The sequence below is a fragment of the Oncorhynchus mykiss genome, chromosome 5, assembly GCF_013265735.2.
Source record: "Oncorhynchus mykiss isolate Arlee chromosome 5, USDA_OmykA_1.1, whole genome shotgun sequence".
Taxonomy (NCBI): domain Eukaryota; kingdom Metazoa; phylum Chordata; class Actinopteri; order Salmoniformes; family Salmonidae; genus Oncorhynchus; species Oncorhynchus mykiss.
This window is the reverse complement of record NC_048569.1, coordinates 46,139,312-46,156,879: the sequence shown is the minus strand read 5'-3', so window position 1 is coordinate 46,156,879 and position 17,568 is coordinate 46,139,312. Positions and strand designations below refer to the sequence as shown.

The 17,568-nt window shown below is 43.0% G+C and overlaps 1 protein-coding gene across 2 annotated transcripts in view; it reads left to right on the top strand.

Moving 5' to 3' along the window:
• LOC110523952 (GTP:AMP phosphotransferase AK3, mitochondrial) overlaps positions 1 to 17,568 on the top strand; it is a 36,106-nt gene that overhangs the window by 14,638 nt on the left and 3,900 nt on the right. For both annotated transcript variants that reach the window (XM_021603117.2, XM_021603116.2), the window contains one exon: positions 3,287 to 3,459. In XM_021603117.2, coding sequence (XP_021458792.1) covers positions 3,287 to 3,459 — 173 coding nt within the window. The remainder of the gene's footprint in view (positions 1 to 3,286; positions 3,460 to 17,568) is intronic.

Here is a 17,568-nt window from a genome sequence, read left to right as displayed (position 1 = left end):
AAAAATGTCAATTTAAAATTTGGGCTGTAATGTGGAAAAGGGGGTGTGAATATTTTCTGAAGGCACTTGAACAGCAAGCTGATGAACAGTAAGTTGCACCTGCATTCATTAGACTACTGGTCTTTAGACACACAGACACAGACACACACACACACACACACCACACTTATTATGCTCATCTTTAGGCACAGCAGAATCACCAGATCTCTAGAAATTAGCCTGGGAACTAGGTTACACCAACACAGGCTTAGGTAAAAAGGCATACACTCCAAAAACCTTCAGATGAGTAAGAATAAGCTTTAGATGTGACATTGATGTCACGCCCTGACCATAGAGAGCTTTTATTCTCTATGTTGGTTAAGTCGGGGTGTGATTTAAGGGTGGGTTATCTAGGTGAATTATATGTCTATATTGGCCTGGTATGGTTCCCAATTAGAGGCAGCTGTTTATCATTGTCTCTGATTGGGGATCATATTTAGGTAGCCATTTTCCCATTGTGTTTTGTGGGATCTTGTTTATGTATAGTTGCCTGTGAGCATTATTCTAGCGTCACGTTTCGTTCGTTTGTTTTGTTGTTTTTGTTCTTTGAAGTTTTCTATTTCGAAATAAAGGATGGAAACATACCACCAGGGGTGGCAGGGTAGCCTAGTGGTTAGAGCGTTGGACTAGTAACCGAAAGGTTGCAAGTTCAAATCCCCAAGCTGACAAGATACAAATCTGTCTTTCTGCCCCTAAACAGGCAGTTAACCCACTGTTCCTAGGCCGTCATTGAAAATAAGAATTTGTTCTTAACTGACTTGCCTAGTAAAATAAAAAATCCCACGCTGCATCTTGGTCTACTCCTTATGTCGAACGTGACAGAAGATCCCACCACAAACGGACCAAGCAGCGTGGCCAGCAGGAGAAGACATCCTGGACTTGGGAGGAGATAATGGCAGGAGACGAAAGCCTTCCATGGAAGCAGACGCAGGAGGATCAACGGCGACGTCGAAGTTCACGACCATGACGGAAGCCCGAGAGGCACACGGGTTGGTTGGCGAAGCCGAGGGGTGAGTCTGAGAGCGAAGAGGAATATTGGGATAGACTGAGCGAGGAGTATTGTGAGATAGTTGAGGGGAGTGATGAGGTAGAGTGGATGGTTTGGTGTCTGGAGCAAGACAATCGGCGTGAGGAGCGTGGGACCAGTCAGGCACCATGTTTTCCAGAGATACGCAATGTGTCTCCAGTGCGCATCCACAACCCGGTACGTTCTTTGGCAGCTCCTCGCACTTGCCGTGCGAAAGTGAGCATCCAGCCAGGACAGGTTGTGCCGGCTCAGCGCTCCTGGTCTCCAGTACGCCTCCTCGGTCCAGGATATCCTGCGCAGGCTCTATGCACTGTGTCGCCAGTGCGCCTTCACAGCCCAGTGCATCCTGTGCCTCCTCCCCGCACTCGCCCTGAGGTGCGTGTCATCAGCCCGGTGCCACCTGTACCAGTCCCACGCATCAGGCCTCCAGTGCACCTCCAAAGTCCAGAGCTTCCGGCGACAGTTCCCAGTCCAGAGCTTCCGGCGACAGTTCCCAGTCCAGAGCCTCCAATGATGGTCCACAGTCCGGAACCTCCAACGACGGTCCACGGTCCGGAACCTCCTACGACGGTCTACGGTCCGGAACCTCCTACGACGGTCCACGGTCCGGAACCTCCTACGACGGTCCACGGTCCGGAACCTCCTACGACGGTCCACGGTCCGGAACCTCCTGCGACTGTCCACGGTCCGGAACCTCAGGCAACGATCTACGGTCCCGATCCTCGGATGACGATTCACGGTCCCGTTCCTTCTGCGCCGATTCATTGTCCGGAGCCCCTGGTGACGATTCACGGTCCGGTTCCTCCGGCGACGATCCACGGTCCGGAGCATCCGGTGAGGATTCATGGTCCGGTTCTTCCGGCAACGAGCCACGGTCCAGTTCCTCCGATGACGTGTCCACGAGCGGAGTGGGCACTTCGCCCCGCACCGGAGCCGCCCCCGACGGTAGATGCCCACCCAGAGTCCGCACCTTTGGGGGGGGGGGTACTGTCACGCCCTGACCATAGAGAGCTTTTATTCTCTGTTGGTTCGGTCAGGGTGTGATTTATCTAGGTGAATTATATGTCTATGTTAGACTAGTATGGTTCCCAATCAGAGGCAGCTGTTTATCATTGTCTCTGATTGGGGATCATATTTAGGTAGCCATTTTCCCATTGTTCTTTGTGGGATCTTGTCTATGTATAGTTGCCTGTGAGCATTATTCTAGCTTCATGTTTCGTTTGTTCGTTTTGTTGTTTTTGTTCTTTGACGAACGTGTCAATTGAACAGATCTTGATTGCTTTCGTGCTTTTTATGACAACTTTATGATGTTTTTATAGATGAATAGATGTATGCTTTTTGTGGGAAAAAGCCACTATGACTAAAAATGTCTCTCAATGGGTTAAAAACCTTAGGCCACTAATATGACAACTGATATTGTATGTGATGAAGGGGAATGGACTATCAGATCAATTTATGTTCAGCCTGGCTCTAGGCGGTTTTCCATTTCAAAATGGCTGTCCAAGTGGAAGATATTGACAAATTGTACAGTCATACATGTATCATGTTTAGGGTACTATAAAGAGTTAGAATGATTTGACCTTTTACAAAGCATCTCACCAACGGAACTCTAAGCCTGGTTGTGTGGTACATGTAAATGCATGATCCTTAGCAGTTAGGCTTGGCGAGCTCGGCTCCTGGTAGGGTATTCTGTTATAAGGTGACCTATCTTCTCTCAATTAATCTTTCCATGATTCCTCGCCTCCTTTCTTCTCGGGTTCCATGTCATCTCATTCTCTTACGCATTGGAGGAAAAGGTCAGAGGGAAGGAACTTTGGAGCTTCTCACCATATATGGTTAAGAAGGAGGCAAGGAGAGATGATGCAAAGAATCGTGGAAAAATGTATTGGAAAAGAGCCTGACTCTCCTCCTTTCCTGTCAGGGTTTTCGAACTATGAAGATCTATAACATCAGCCACGCTAGTGTATTATACACTGAGTGTACAAAACATTAAGGACACCTTCCTAATATTGAGTTGCATCCCCCCCTTTTGCCCTCAGAACAGCCTCCATTCGTCGGAAGAATGGACTCTACAAGGTGTCAAAAGCGTTCCACAGGGATGCTGGCCAATGTTGACTCCAATGCTTACCACGGTTGTGTCAAGTTGGCTGGATGTCTTTAATGTTTTGTACACTAGGCGTATATCTCCAAGGTTATGACTGGGTCTCTCCTGTCTGGCAGGGTTCCCCCGTACCGTGTCTCAGGCAGAGTCTCTGGACAACGTGTGCAGTGTGGACACAGTTATCAACCTGGACGTGCCTTACCAGACCATCAAACAGAGACTGACTTCTCGCTGGCTCCATCTGCCCAGCGGACGTGTCTACAACATAGACTTCAACCCACCCAAGATCGCTGTAAGTTGGGTCAATGAGCCACAGATGTATTTGACAGCTAGATAAAGGGTGGCAGCTAGTCTAGCCGTTAGAGCATTGGGCCAGCAACTGACTGTCATAATTCTGTCGTTATGACCTTGAGCAAGGCATAAGAGCATCTGCCAAATGACTGAAATTTAGATACTACTGAGTTATAGTGAAGCTTCTGCTCTAAATGTGAATGGCCACGTTTTACACAGGTCTTAGAATGTGTAACTACACTGTAATTAGAGTGTTATTACACATGTAATAACCATGTAACAGGATAGTAAAAACTCTGATATGGCAGCTATGTCTTGTTCCATCTCTCCCAACACACAGTTGCTCTTGTCGTTAGCTAGCTTTATATGAATATACAGCTGCTCTTTAAAAGCTCTTAATTGTCCTAATCCACCATGCAACCATCTAACACTCACGTTATCAAAATGTGTGTATTCATATAAAAATGTCCTTGAACGTTATTGTACTCGTTTCAGACAGAAGATGTGGAATATGATAAGAATGGTGCCAGAGGGGTGTTTTTTCGCATTGTTTGTAACTTATTTTTTACGCAATGTTGATGCTACCGTCTCTTGTGACATAAAAATAGCTTCTGGATATCAGAACAACGATTACTCACCTCGAACTGGACAAAGATTTTTTCTTTAATGAGTCTGACGCAAAAGATACACATTTGAAGTCGGAAGTTAACATACACCTTAGCCAAATACATTTAAACTCAGTTTTTCACAATTCCTGACATTTAATCCTAGTAAAATTCCCTGTGTTAGGTCAGTTAGGATCACCACTTTATTTTAAGAATGTGAAATGTCATGTAATTTATTTCAGCTTTTATTTCTTTCATCACATTCCCAGTGGGTCAGAAGTTTACCTACACTCAATTAGTATTTGGTATCATTGCCTTTAAATTGTTTAACTTGGGTCAAACGTTTCGGGTTGCCTTCCACAAGCTTCCCACAATAAGTTGGGTGAATTTTGGCCCATTCCTCCTGACAGAGCTCGTGTAACTGAGTCAGGTTGTAGGCCTCCTTGTTTTTTCAGTTCTGCCCACAAATGTTCTATAGGTTTGAGGTCAGGGCTTTGTGATGGCCACTCCAATACCTTGACTTTGTTGTCCTTAAGCCATTTTGCAACAACTTTGGAAGTATGCTTGGGGTCATTGTCCATTTGGAAGACCCATTTGCGACCAAGCTTTAACTTCCTGACTGATGTCTTGAGATGTTGCTTCAATATATGCACATACAGTGCCTTGCGAAAGTATTTGGCCCCCTTGAACTTTGCGACCTTTTGCCACATTTCAGGCTTCAAACATAAAGATATAAAACTGTATTTTTTTGTGAAGAATCAACAACAAGTGGGACACAATCATGAAGTGGAACGACATTTATTGGATATTTCAAACTTTTTTAACAAATCAAAAACTGAAAAATTGGGCGTGCAAAATTATTCAGCCCCTTTACTTTCAGTGCAGCAAACTCTCTCCAGAAGTTCAGTGAGGATCTCTGAATGATCCAATGTTGACCTAAATGACTAATGATGATAAATACAATCCACCTGTGTGTAATCAAGTCTCCGTATAAATGCACCTGCACTGTGATAGTCTCAGAGGTCCGTTAAAAGCGCAGAGAGCATCATGAAGAACAAGGAACACACCAGGCAGGTCCGAGATACTGTTGTGAAGAAGTTTAAAGCCGGATTTGGATACAAAAAGATTTCCCAAGCTTTAAACATCCCAAGGAGCACTGTGCAAGCGATAATATTGAAATGGAAGGAGTATCAGACCACTGCAAATCTACCAAGACCTGGCCGTCCCTCTAAACTTTCAGCTCATACAAGGAGAAGACTGATCAGAGATGCAGCCAAGAGGCCCATGATCACTCTGGATGAACTGCAGAGATCTACAGCTGAGGTGGGAGACTCTGTCCATAGGACAACAATCAGTCGTATATTGCACAAATCTGGCCTTTATGGAAGAGTGGCAAGAAGAAAGACATTTCTTAAAGATATCCATAAAAAGTGTTGTTTAAAGTTTGCCACAAGACACCTGGGAGACACACCAAACATGTGGAAGAAGGTGCTCTGGTCAGATGAAACCAAAATTGAACTTTTTGGCAACAATGCAAAACGTTATGTTTGGCGTAAAAGCAACACAGCTCATCACCCTGAACACACCATCCCCACTGTCAAACATGGTGGTGGCAGCATCATGGTTTGGGCCTGCTTTTCTTCAGCAGGGACAGGGAAGATGGTTAAAATTGATGGGAAGATGGATGGAGCCAAATACAGGACCATTCTGGAAGAAAACCTGATGGAGTCTGCAAAAGACCTGAGACTGGGACGAAGATTTGTCTTCCAACAAGACAATGATCCAAAACCATAAAGCAAAATTTACAATGGAATGGTTCAAAAATAATGATTCTTGATTCTTTACAAAAAAAGACAGTTTTATATCTTTATGTTTGAAGCCTGAAATGTGGCAAAAGGTCGCAAAGTTCAAGGGGGCCGAATACTTTCGCAAGGCACTGTAATTGTCCTACCTCATGAAGCCTCTATTTTGTGAAGTGCAACAGTCTCTCCTGCAGCAAAGCACCCCCACGACATAATGCTGCCATCCCCGTGCTTCACGGTTGGGATGGTGTTCTTTGGCTTACAAGCCTCCCCCTTTTCCTCCAACCGTAACAATGGTCATTATGGCCAAACAGTTCTATTTTTGTTTCATCAGACCAGAGGACATTTCTCCAAAAAGTACGATCTTCGTCCCCATGTGCAGTTGCAAACCGTAGTCTGGATTTTTTTTATGGTGGTTTTGGAGCAGTGGCTTCTTCCTTGGTGAGCCGCCTTTCAGGTTATGTCAATATAGGACTCGTTTTACTGTGGATATAGATACTTTTTTACCTGTTTCCTCCAGCATTTTCACAAGGTCCTTTGCTGTTGTTCTGAGATTGATTAGCACTTTTCTCACCAAAGTACGTTCATCTCTAGGAGACAGAACGTGTCTCCTTCCTGAGCTGCGTGGTCCCATGGTGTTTATACTTGCGTACTATTGTTTGTAAAGATGAACGTGGTACCTTCAGGCATTTGGAAATTGCTCCCAAGGATGAACCAGACTTGAGGAGATCTACACATTTTTTCTGAGGTCTTGGCTGATTTCTTTAGATTTTCCCATGATGTCAAACAAAGAGGCACTGAGTTTGAAGGTAAGCCTTGAAATACATCCACAGGTACACCTCCAAATGACTCAAATTATGTCTATTAGCTTATCAGAAGCTTCTAAAGCCATGACATAATTTTCTGGAATTTTCCAAGGTGTTTAAAGGCACAGTCAACTTAGGGTATGTAAACTTCTGACCCACTGGAATTGTGATACAGTGAGTTATATGTGAAATAATCTGTCTGTAAACAATTGTTGGAAAAATTACTTGTGTCATGTGTAACGGATGTGAAACGGCTAGCTTAGTTAGCGGTGCGCGCTAAATAGCGTTTCAATCGGTGACGTCACTTGCTCTGAGACCTTGAAGTAGTGGTTCCCCTTGCTCTGCAAGGGCCGCGGCTTTTGTGGAGCGATGGGTAACGATGCTTCGAGGGTGACTGTTGTTGATGTGTGCAGAGGGTCCCTGGTTCTTGCCCGGGTATGGGCGAGGGGACGGTCTAAAGTTATACTGTTACACATGCACAAAGTGGATGTCCTAACCAACTTGCCAAAACTATAGTTCGTTAGCAATACATTTGTGGAGTGGTTGTAAAACGAGCTTTAATGACTCCAACCTAAGTGTATGTAAACTTCCGACTTCAACTGTAATGTTGCTCCCAGACAAGGTCCAAATCCCAGTCATTCGTATGAAAACAATAAGGAAATACAAGGGGCGGAGATCAGGGTGCCTTGTGAGAATTCGTCAGCGAGTGTGTAAACCGCCTTTACTATCCGTTCTATTGGCCAACGTGCAATCACTGTACAATTAACTGGATGAGCTCTTACCAACGGGACATTAAAAACTATAATTTCTAATGTTTCATTGAGTCGTGGCTGAACAACAACACGGATACGTTTGAATCCTCCTACACAGGCTCTGACGCTTGTCGGATGTGGCAGGGCTTGCAAACTATTGCGGACTACAAAGGGAAACCCAGCCGCGAGCTGCCCAGTGACGCGAGCCTACCAGACGGGCTAAATGCCTTTTATGCTCGCTTCGAGGCCAGCAACACTGAAGCATGCATGAGAGCACCAGCTGTTCCGGACGACTGCGATTAGGCTCTCTGTAGCCGATGTGAGCAAGGCCGCGGGGCCAGACGGATTTCCAGGACATGTACTCAGAGCATGCGCGGACCAACTGGCAACTGCCTTCACTGACATTTTCAAACTCTCCCTTATTGAGTCTGTAATACCTACACTACTGGTTTTAGAACACCTACTCATTCAAGAGTTTTCTTTATTTTACTATTTTATACATTGTAGAATAATAGTGAAGACATGTAGTCTTGTAGTAACCAAAAAAGTGTTAAACTAAATATATTGAATATTTGAAGATCTTTGCCTTTTGCCCTTTGCCTTGATGACAGCTTTGCACACTCTTGGCATTTTCTCAACCAGCTTCACCTGGAATAGATTTCCAACCATCTTGAAGGAGTCCTCACATATGCTGAGCACTTGTTGGCTGCTTTTCCTTCACTCTGCGGTCCAACTCATCCAAACCATCTCAATTTGGTTGAGGTCAGTTGATTGTGGAAGCCAGGTCATCTGATGCAGCACTCCATCACTCTCCTTCTCTGTAAAATAGTCGTTACACAGCCTGGAGGAGTGTTGGGTCATTGTCCTGTTGAAAAACCAATGATAGTCCCACTAAGCAGAAACCAGATGGGATGGCTTATCGCTGCAGAATGCTGCGGTAAACATGCTGGTTAAGTGTGCCTTGAATTCTAAATAAATCACAGACAGTGTCACCAGCAAAGCAACCCCACACCCTAACACTCCCTCCTCCATGCTTTATGGTGGGAAATACACGAGGAGATCGTCTGGTCACAAAGACACGGCGGTTGGAACCAAAAATCTCCAATTTGGACTCCACATTTCCACTGGTCGAATGTCCATTACTTGTGTTTCTTGGCCCAAGCAAGTCTCTTCTTATTATTGGTGTCCTTTAGTAGTGGTTTCTTTGCAGCAATTCGGCCATGAAGGCCTGATTCACTCAGTCTCCTCTGAATTGTTGATGTTTAAAAAATATATATATATTTCACCTTTATTTAACCAGGTAGGCCAGTTGAGAACAAGTTATCATTTACAACTGCGACCTGGCCAAGATAAAGCCAAGCAGTGCGACACAAACAACAACACAGATTTACACATGAAATAAACAAACGTATAGTCAGTAACACAAAATAAAAAATATATATACAGTGTGTGCAAATGAGGTAAGATTAGGGAGGTAAGGCAATAAATAGGCCGTAATGGCGAAGTAATTACAATTTAGCAATTAAACACTGGAATGATAGATGGGCAGAAAATGAATGTGCAAAATTAAAAAAACAAAAACAATATGGGGATGAGGTAGTTGGATGGGCTATTTCCAGATGGGCTATGTACAGGTGCAGTGATCTGTGAGCTGCTGTGACAGCTGATGCTTAAACTTAGTGAGGGAGATATGAGTCTCCAGCTTCAGTGATTTTTGCAATTCGTTCCAGTCATTGGCAGCAGAGAACTGGAAGGAAAGGCGGCCAAAGGAGGAATAGGCTTTGGGGGGTGACCAGTAAAATATACCTGCTGGAGCGAGTGCTACGTTTGGGTGTTGCTATGGTGACCAGTGAGCTGAGATAAGGCGGGGCTTTTTCAAGCAAAGACTTATAGATTACCTGGAGCTAGTGGGTTTGGCGACGAATTTGAAGCGAGGGCCAGCCAACAAGAGCATACAGGTTGCGGTGATGGGTAGTATATGGGGCTTTGGTGTACAAAATGGACTGCACTGTGATAGACTGCATCCAATTTCCTGAGTAGAGTATTGGAGGCTATTTAATAAATGACATCGCCGAAGTCAAGGATCGGTAGGATAGTCAGTTTTACAAATGTATGTTTGGCAGCATGAGCAAAGGATGCTTTGTCGCGAAATAGGAAGCTGATTCTAGATTTCATTTTGGATTGGCGATGCTTAATGTGAGTCTGGAAGGAGAGTTTACAGTCTAACCAGACACCTAGGTATTTGTAATTGTGCACATATTCCAGAGTAGTCCAGAGTAGTGATGCTAGACTGGCGGGCAGGTGCGGGCAGCGATCGGTTGAAGAGCATGCATTTAGTTTTACTTGCATTTAAGAGCAGTTGGAGGCCACGGAAGGAGAGTTGTATGGCATTGAAGCTCGTCTGGAGGTTTGTTAACACAGTGTTCAAAGAAGGGCCAGAAGTATACAGAATGGCGTCGTCTGCGTAGAGGTGGATCAGAGAATCACCAGCAGCAAGAGCGACATCATCGATGTATACAGAGAAAAGAGTCGGCCTGAGAATTGAACCCTGTGGCCCCCACATAGAGGCTGCCAGAGGTCCGGTCAACAGGCCCTCCGATTTGACACACTGAACTCTGTCTGAGAAGTAGTTGGTGAACCAGGCGAGGCAGTCATTTGAGAAACCAAGGCTGTTGAGTCTGCCGATAAGAATGTGGTGATTGACAGAGTCGGAAGCCTTGGCCAGGTCGATGAAGACGGCGAGAAAGGAGAAATGGGGAGGCTTGGGCAAGTAGCTGTGGGGGTGCAGGGCTGTTGACCGGGGTAGGGGTAGCCATGTGGAAAGCATGGCCAACCGTAGAAAAATGCTTATTGAAATTCTCAATTATCGTGGATTTATCGGTGGTGACAGTGTTTCGTAGCCTCAGTGCAGTGGGCAGCTGGGAGGAGGTGCTCTTATTCTCCATGGACTTTACAGTGTCCCAAAACTTTTTGGAGTTTGTGCTACTGGATGCAAATTTCTGTTTGAAAAAGCTAGCCTTAGCTTTCCTAGCCGCCTGTGTATATTGGTTCCTAACTTCCCTGAAATGATGCATATCGCGGGGGCTATTCGATGCTAATGCAGTATGCCACAGGATGTTTTTGAGCTGGTCAAGGGCAGTCCGGTCTGGAGTGAACCAAGGGCTATATCTGTTCCTGGTTCAACATTTTTTGAATGGGGCATGCTTATTTAAGATGGTGAGGAAAGCACTTTTAAAGAATAACCAGGTATCCTCTACTGACGGAATGAGGTCAGTATCCTTCCAGGATACCCGGGCCAGGTTGATTAGAAAGGCCTGCTCGCTGAAGTGTTTTAGGGAGCGTTTGACAGTGATGAGGGGTAGTCATTTGACCGCAGACCAATTAGGGACGCAGGCAATGAGGCAGTGATCGCTGAGATCCTGGTTGAAGACAGCAGAGGTGTATTTAGAGGTCAGGATGGTGCCTGTGTTTACAGATTTGGGGTTGTACCTGGTAGGTTCATTGATCATTTGTGTGAGATTGAGGGCATCTAGCATAGATTGTAGGACGGCCGGAGTGTTAAGCATGTCCCAGTTTAGATCACCTAACAGTACGAGCTCTGAAGATAGATGGGGGGCAATCAATTCACATATGGTGTCCAGGGCACAGCTGGGGGCAGAAGGTGGTCTATAACAAGCGATAACAGTGAGACTTGTTTCTGGAAAAATTGATTTTTAGAAGTAGAACCTTTAAATTGTTTGGGCACAGACCTGGTAACTCTGCAGGCTGTCTCTGCAGTAGATTGCAACTCCGCCCCCTTTGGCAGTTCTATCTTGTCGGAAAATGTTATAGTTAGGGATGGAAATCTCAGGATTTTTGGTGGCCTTCCTAAGCCAGGATTCAGACACGGCTAGGACATGTGTGTGCTAAAGCAGTGAGTAAAACAAACTTAGGGAGGAGGCTTCTAATGTTAACATGCATGAAACCAAGGTTTTTACGGTTACAGAAGTCAACAAATGATAGCGCCTGGGGAATGGGAGTGGAGCTCGGCGCTGGAGGGTCTGGATTAACCTCTACATCACTAGAGGAACAGAGGAGGAATAGGATAAGGGTACGGCTAAAGGCTATAAGAACTGGTCGTTTTGTGCGTTCAGAACAGATAGTAAAAGGAACAGGTTTCTGGGCGTGGAAGAATAGATTCAAGGCATAATGTACCAACAAGTGTATGGTAGGATGTGAATACAGTGGAGGTAAACCTAGCATTGAGTGACGATTAGAGAGGTTTTGTCTCTAGAGACATCATTTAGACCAGGTGAGGTCACCGCATATGTGTGAGGTGAAACAAGCGGGCTAGCTATGGCATATTGAGCAGGGCTGGAGTCTCTTCAGTGAAATAAGACAATAATCACTAACCAAAACAGCAATGGACAAGACATATTGACATTAGGGAGAGGCATGCGTAGGCGAGTGATCATAGGGACCAGTGGGAGGCTAGGCGAGCTGGAGACACGGCGATTCAGACAGCTAGCGGGCCGGGGCTAGCAGGCTAGCAGAAGGGCCTTCCATCGCGACGGAAGAAGTCTTTTGTGGCCCCCTCGGACGGTTACGTCGGCAGACCAGTCGTGTTGGATTGGCAGGGCTCCGTGTAGGCAGTAAAAGGGTCCAGGCCAATTGGCAAAATAGGTATTGTGGCCTAAGAAATTGTCTGATGGTCCTCTTCAGCTAACAGTACGATATGCTCTAGACAGCTAGCGGGCCGCGGATAGCAGGCTAGCGGATGGGCCTTCAGGGGACGTCGCGACGGAGGAGCCTATTGAAACCACTTGGGCGGATTTCGTTGTTGATGTGTTGAGATGTGTCTGTTACTTGAACTCTGTGAAGCATTTTTTGGGCTGCAATCTGAGACTGGTAACTCTAATGAATTTATCCTCTGCAGCAGAGGTAACTCTGGATCTTCCATTCCTGTGGCGGTCCTCATGAGATCCAGTTTCATCATAGCGCTTGATGGGTTTTTACAACTGTACTTGAAGAAACTTTCAAAGTTCTTGAAGTGTTCTGTATTGACTGACCTTCATGTCTTAAAGTAATGATGGACTGTTGTTTCTCTTTGCTTATATGAGCTGTTTTTGCCATAATATGGACTTGGTATTTTACCAAATAGGGCTATCTTCTGTATATCCCCCTACATTGTCAAAGCACAACATGAAGCTGGTTGAGAGAATGCCAAGTGCGTGCAAAAATGTCATCAAGGCAAGGGTGGCTATTTGAAGAAACTCAAATATAAAATATATTTTGATTTGTTTAATACTTTTTTTGTATGCGTTATTTCAACATGTATGAAATAGTAAAAATAAAGAAAAACTCTTGAATGAGTAGGTGTTCTAAAACTTTTGACCGGTAGTGTACATGTATCAAGCAGACCACCATAGTCCCTATGCCTAAGAAAGCGAATGTATCCTGTCTAAATGTCTACCACCCGGTAGCACTCACGTCGGTAGCCATAAAGTGCTTTGAAGGGCTGGTCATGGCTCACATCAACAACATCATCCCTAGACCCACTCCAATTTGCATACCACCCCAACAGAAACACAGATGACGCAATCTCGATTGCGCTCCACACTGCCCTTTCCCACTTTGACAAAAGGAACACCTATGTGAGAATGCTGTTCATTGACTACAGTTTAGTGTTCAACATCATAGTGCCCTCAAAGCTCATCACTTAGCTAAGGACCCTGGGATTAAACACCTCCCTCTGAAATTGGATCCTGTACTTCCTGACAGGCCACCCCCAGGTGGTAAGGGTTGCCAACAACACGTCTGCCACGCTGATCCTCAACACGGGGGCCCCTCGCCTGGTATGGCAACTGCTCGGCATCCAACCGTAAGGCGCTACAGAGGGTAGTGCGTACAGCCCAGTACATCGCTGGGGCCAAGCTTCCTGCCATCCAGGACCTATATACTAGGCGGTGTCAGAGGACTGTTCTCTCTGCTACCGCACGGCGAGCGGTACCGGATCGCCAAGTCTAGGTTCAAAAGGCACCTTAACAGCTTCTACCCCCAAGCCATAAGACTGCTGAACAGTTAATCAAATGGCCACCTGGACTATTTACATTGACCCCCTCCCTTTGTTTTTACACTGCTGCTACTCAGTTGTGGAAAAAGTAACAAATTGTCATACTTGAGTAAAAGTAAAGATACCTTAATAGAACATGACTCAGGTAAAAGTGAAAGTCACCCAGTAAAATACTACTTGAGTAAAAGTCTAAAAGTGTTTGGTTTTAAATATTCTTAAGTGTCAAAAGTAAATGTAATTGTTAAAATATACTTAAGAATCAAAAGTAAAATGTCAAATTCCTTATATTAAGCAAACCAGATGGGACAATTTGCTTATTTTTTTTAAATGTATGGATAGCCAGGGGCACACTCCAACACTTAGATATAATTTACAAACGAAGCATTTGTGTTTAGTGAGTCTGACAGAAAAGAGACAGTGGTGATGACCAGGGATGTTCTCTTGATAAATGTGTGAATTAGATCATTTTCCTGTCCTGCTAAGTATTCAAGTACTTTTGGTTGTTAAGGAAAATGTATGGAGTAAAAAGTACATTATTTTCTTTAGGAATGTAGTGAAGTAAAAGTTGTCAAAAATATAAATACAAAAGTACAGATACCCCCAAAAAACGACTTAAGTAGTACTTTAAAGTATTTTTTACTTATGCATTGTAACTTTACCCCTATCTACACGTACAAATTGCCTCAACTAACCTGTACCCCCACACATGGACTTGGTACCGGTTCCCCTGCATATTTCCTCATTATTGTTATTTTATTGGTTTACTTTTTCTTTTTTAGTTTAGTTTATTTAGTAAATATTTTCTTAACACTATTTCTTGAACTATATTGTTGGTTAAGGGCTTGTAAGTAAGCATTTCACGTAAAGGTCTATTCGGCACAGGTGACTAATAAAATTGTATTTCATTTGATTTGATTTAACATGACAGCTTAATGTCTTAAATTCCTCAATTTAAATTGAGACCTTCCAATGATTAAATTTCTTCACATTCACAACAGTAAGTAAGAAGCTGACCATAGCCTACTTGTAAATCATTTGTGAATTACCTTGTATTTTCCTGTTACGGTGAATTAAAGTTGGCTACTCAAAACCTTGTCAGATAGGCCTATCAGAACATTTTGCTAGCATGTTAGCTACACTACATGAACAAGTATGTGGACACCCGCTCGTTGAACATCTCATTACAAAATGATGGGCATTAATATGGAGTTTGTCCCCATTTGCTGCAATAACAGCCTCCACTCTTCTGGGAAGGCTTTCCACTATGTTGGAACATTGCTGTGGGGACATTAGTGAGGTTGGACACTGATGGTGGGCGATTAGGCCTTTCTCGCAGTCGGTGTTCCAATTCATCCCGAATATGTTTGATGAGGTAGAGGTCAGGGCTCTGTGTAGTCAAGTTCTTCCACACTGATCTCAACCAACCATTTCTGTATGGACCTCGCTTTGTTCACGGGGGCATTGTCATGCTAAAACAGCCAACTTTAATTCACCATAACAGGAAAATACAAGGTAATTATTTACAAAATATTTACAAGTATGCTATGGCAAGCTTCTTACTTACTGTTGTGAATGTGAAGAAATGAAAAAAGTGGGAGGTCTCAATTTAAATGGAAGGATTTAAAACATGTTAAATGCCGAATAGACCTTACCGTGAAGTGCTTACTTACAGTTGAAGTCGAAAGTTTACATACACTTAGGTTGGAGTCATTAAAACTTGTTTTTCAACAACTCCACAAATTCCTTGTTAACAAACTATAGTTTTGGCAAGTCGGTTAGGACATCTACTTCGTGCATGACACAATAATTCTTTCCAACAATTGTTTACAGACAGATTATTTCACTTATAATTCACTGTATCATAATTCCAGTGGGTCAAAAGTTTACATACACTAAATTGACTGTGCCTTTAATCAAGTAATTTAAGTTCTGCTTTTCTGATGTATCAAATACTTATGTCATGCAATAAAAAGCGAATTAATTACTTAAAAATCATACAATGTGATTTTCTGGATTTTTGTTTTAGATTCCATCTCTCACAGTTGAAGTGTACCTATGATAAAAAATTATAGACCTCTACTTTGTAAGTAGGAAAACCTGCAAAATCGGCAGTGTATCGAATACTTGTTCTCCCCACTGTATATACTGTACTCTATATCATCTACTGCATCTTTATATAATACATGTATCACTAGCCATTTTAAACTACGCCACTTTTACATACCCTACATTACTCCTCATATGTATATACTGTACTCTATACCATCTACTCCATCTTGCCTATGCCGTTCTGTACCATCACTCATTCATATATCTTTATGTACATATACTTTATCCCTTTACACTTGTGTGTGTATAAGGTAGTAGTTTTGGAATTGTTAGGTTAGATTACTCGTTGGTTATTACTGCATTGTCGGAACTAGAAGCACAAGCATTTCGCTACACTTGCATTAACAATTGCATGTGACAAATACATTTGATTTGTTTGATATTTTTTTTCTCTGACATGCACTGTCAATTGTGCAACCTTATATAGACAGGTGTGTCTTTCCAAATCATGTCCATTCAATTGAATTTACCATAGGTCGACTCCAATCAACTTGTAGAAAAATCTCAAGGATGGAACAGGATGCACCTGAGCTCAATTTTGAGTCTCATAGCAAAGGGTCTGAATACTTATGTAAATAAGATATTTCAGTTTTTTATTTTGCATATATTTGCAAACATTTCTAAAAACCTGTTTTCACTTCATCGTTATGTGGTATTGTGTGTAGATTGATGAGGAAAAAATGTATTTCATCCATTTAAGAATAAGGCTGAAATGTAACAAAATGTGGAAAAAGGGAAGGGGTCTGAATACTTTCCGAATGCATTGTAAGTGTTATGATATTGGAATTGTACACACTCAACCACAAAAAAAATAATAATCTGTGATGAATTGAAATTGACTCAAAAAAAACAACCAACATGTACTTAATATAAATAATGCAATTTGTTTTAATGATTTTATTAATTTAACCAAAAATGTTAGGAATAAATCAAACGTAATATGTTTCTCAAATTGTACTGAAAGTATATTTTATATGATAACCAGAGAGAACATTTTGTGATTGAACTAAAATATGTATGTTTTTAGAGGATTGTGGGTAGTACATTTAAAAATATACATATTTTACACAATGTTATATGTGAAGCACATGGGGATGTGTGAAACTTACCCTTCAGCATGAAGCGTATAGCTAGCTTTTTGTGTGGCGTGTGACTGCTAAGAAGATTCATTAGGGCGGTCAGGTGCTAGCAAAGCAGAGGCCAGGTTTGGGCCAAATTGGGAGGAAGGGGTACTCACTAAGCAAGCAACGTGACGTCCTTTACATATGCATGTATGAAATTAAAAAAGTATACTTCTATATTAGCAGCTTGTGCCATGATGTGTAATGGATCATGATGAATGGATATCAAAACTGTCCGGCAAAATGAAGTTCAATAAGATGACCCACTCCCACATTTCCAACTTTTAATGGTAGAGGAAAATACAGTATCCTGCAATGCTTGCTGCTAAACATCCAGTTACTGCTGGCGGATTGAGCACTGTGCTCAACAGATCCTGACAGAATTGGTTAAACTGGCAAATGATCAGATACCTTCTTCCGGGGGTATTTTCATTGATTTATGTATCTAATTCAGCATTAAACAGAACTTGAAACACCAAAATAGTGTTTAACATTTTCCGGTAGTGCTCCCAGTCCCTGGCAAGGTGTTGCACAATACTTGATTAAAGTGGGGTACCAACACACTGCGTCATGTTTCGAAACATCTCAGGATGATGTCTTTCAATACTCCAGCCAAGTTAAGGTTTTGTCTCCTTTGCGTTGGTGGCAGCTCAGTTGCCACTAGTTTTGGTGTTTCAAAGCACTTTATTTTAACAGTGTGGTCTATTCACGTCTTCGAGGTGTGGGACAAATCTTGTTCAATGTGATCACTTGTTTTGAGTGTTTTTTGTCGTCATGGTCACACGAGGAGTTGAAAGTTTGTGGTCATTTTTTTGAGAGCTCAAGGTTAAAGCAAGGTCATCATAGGTCATGTTTTGCTACTA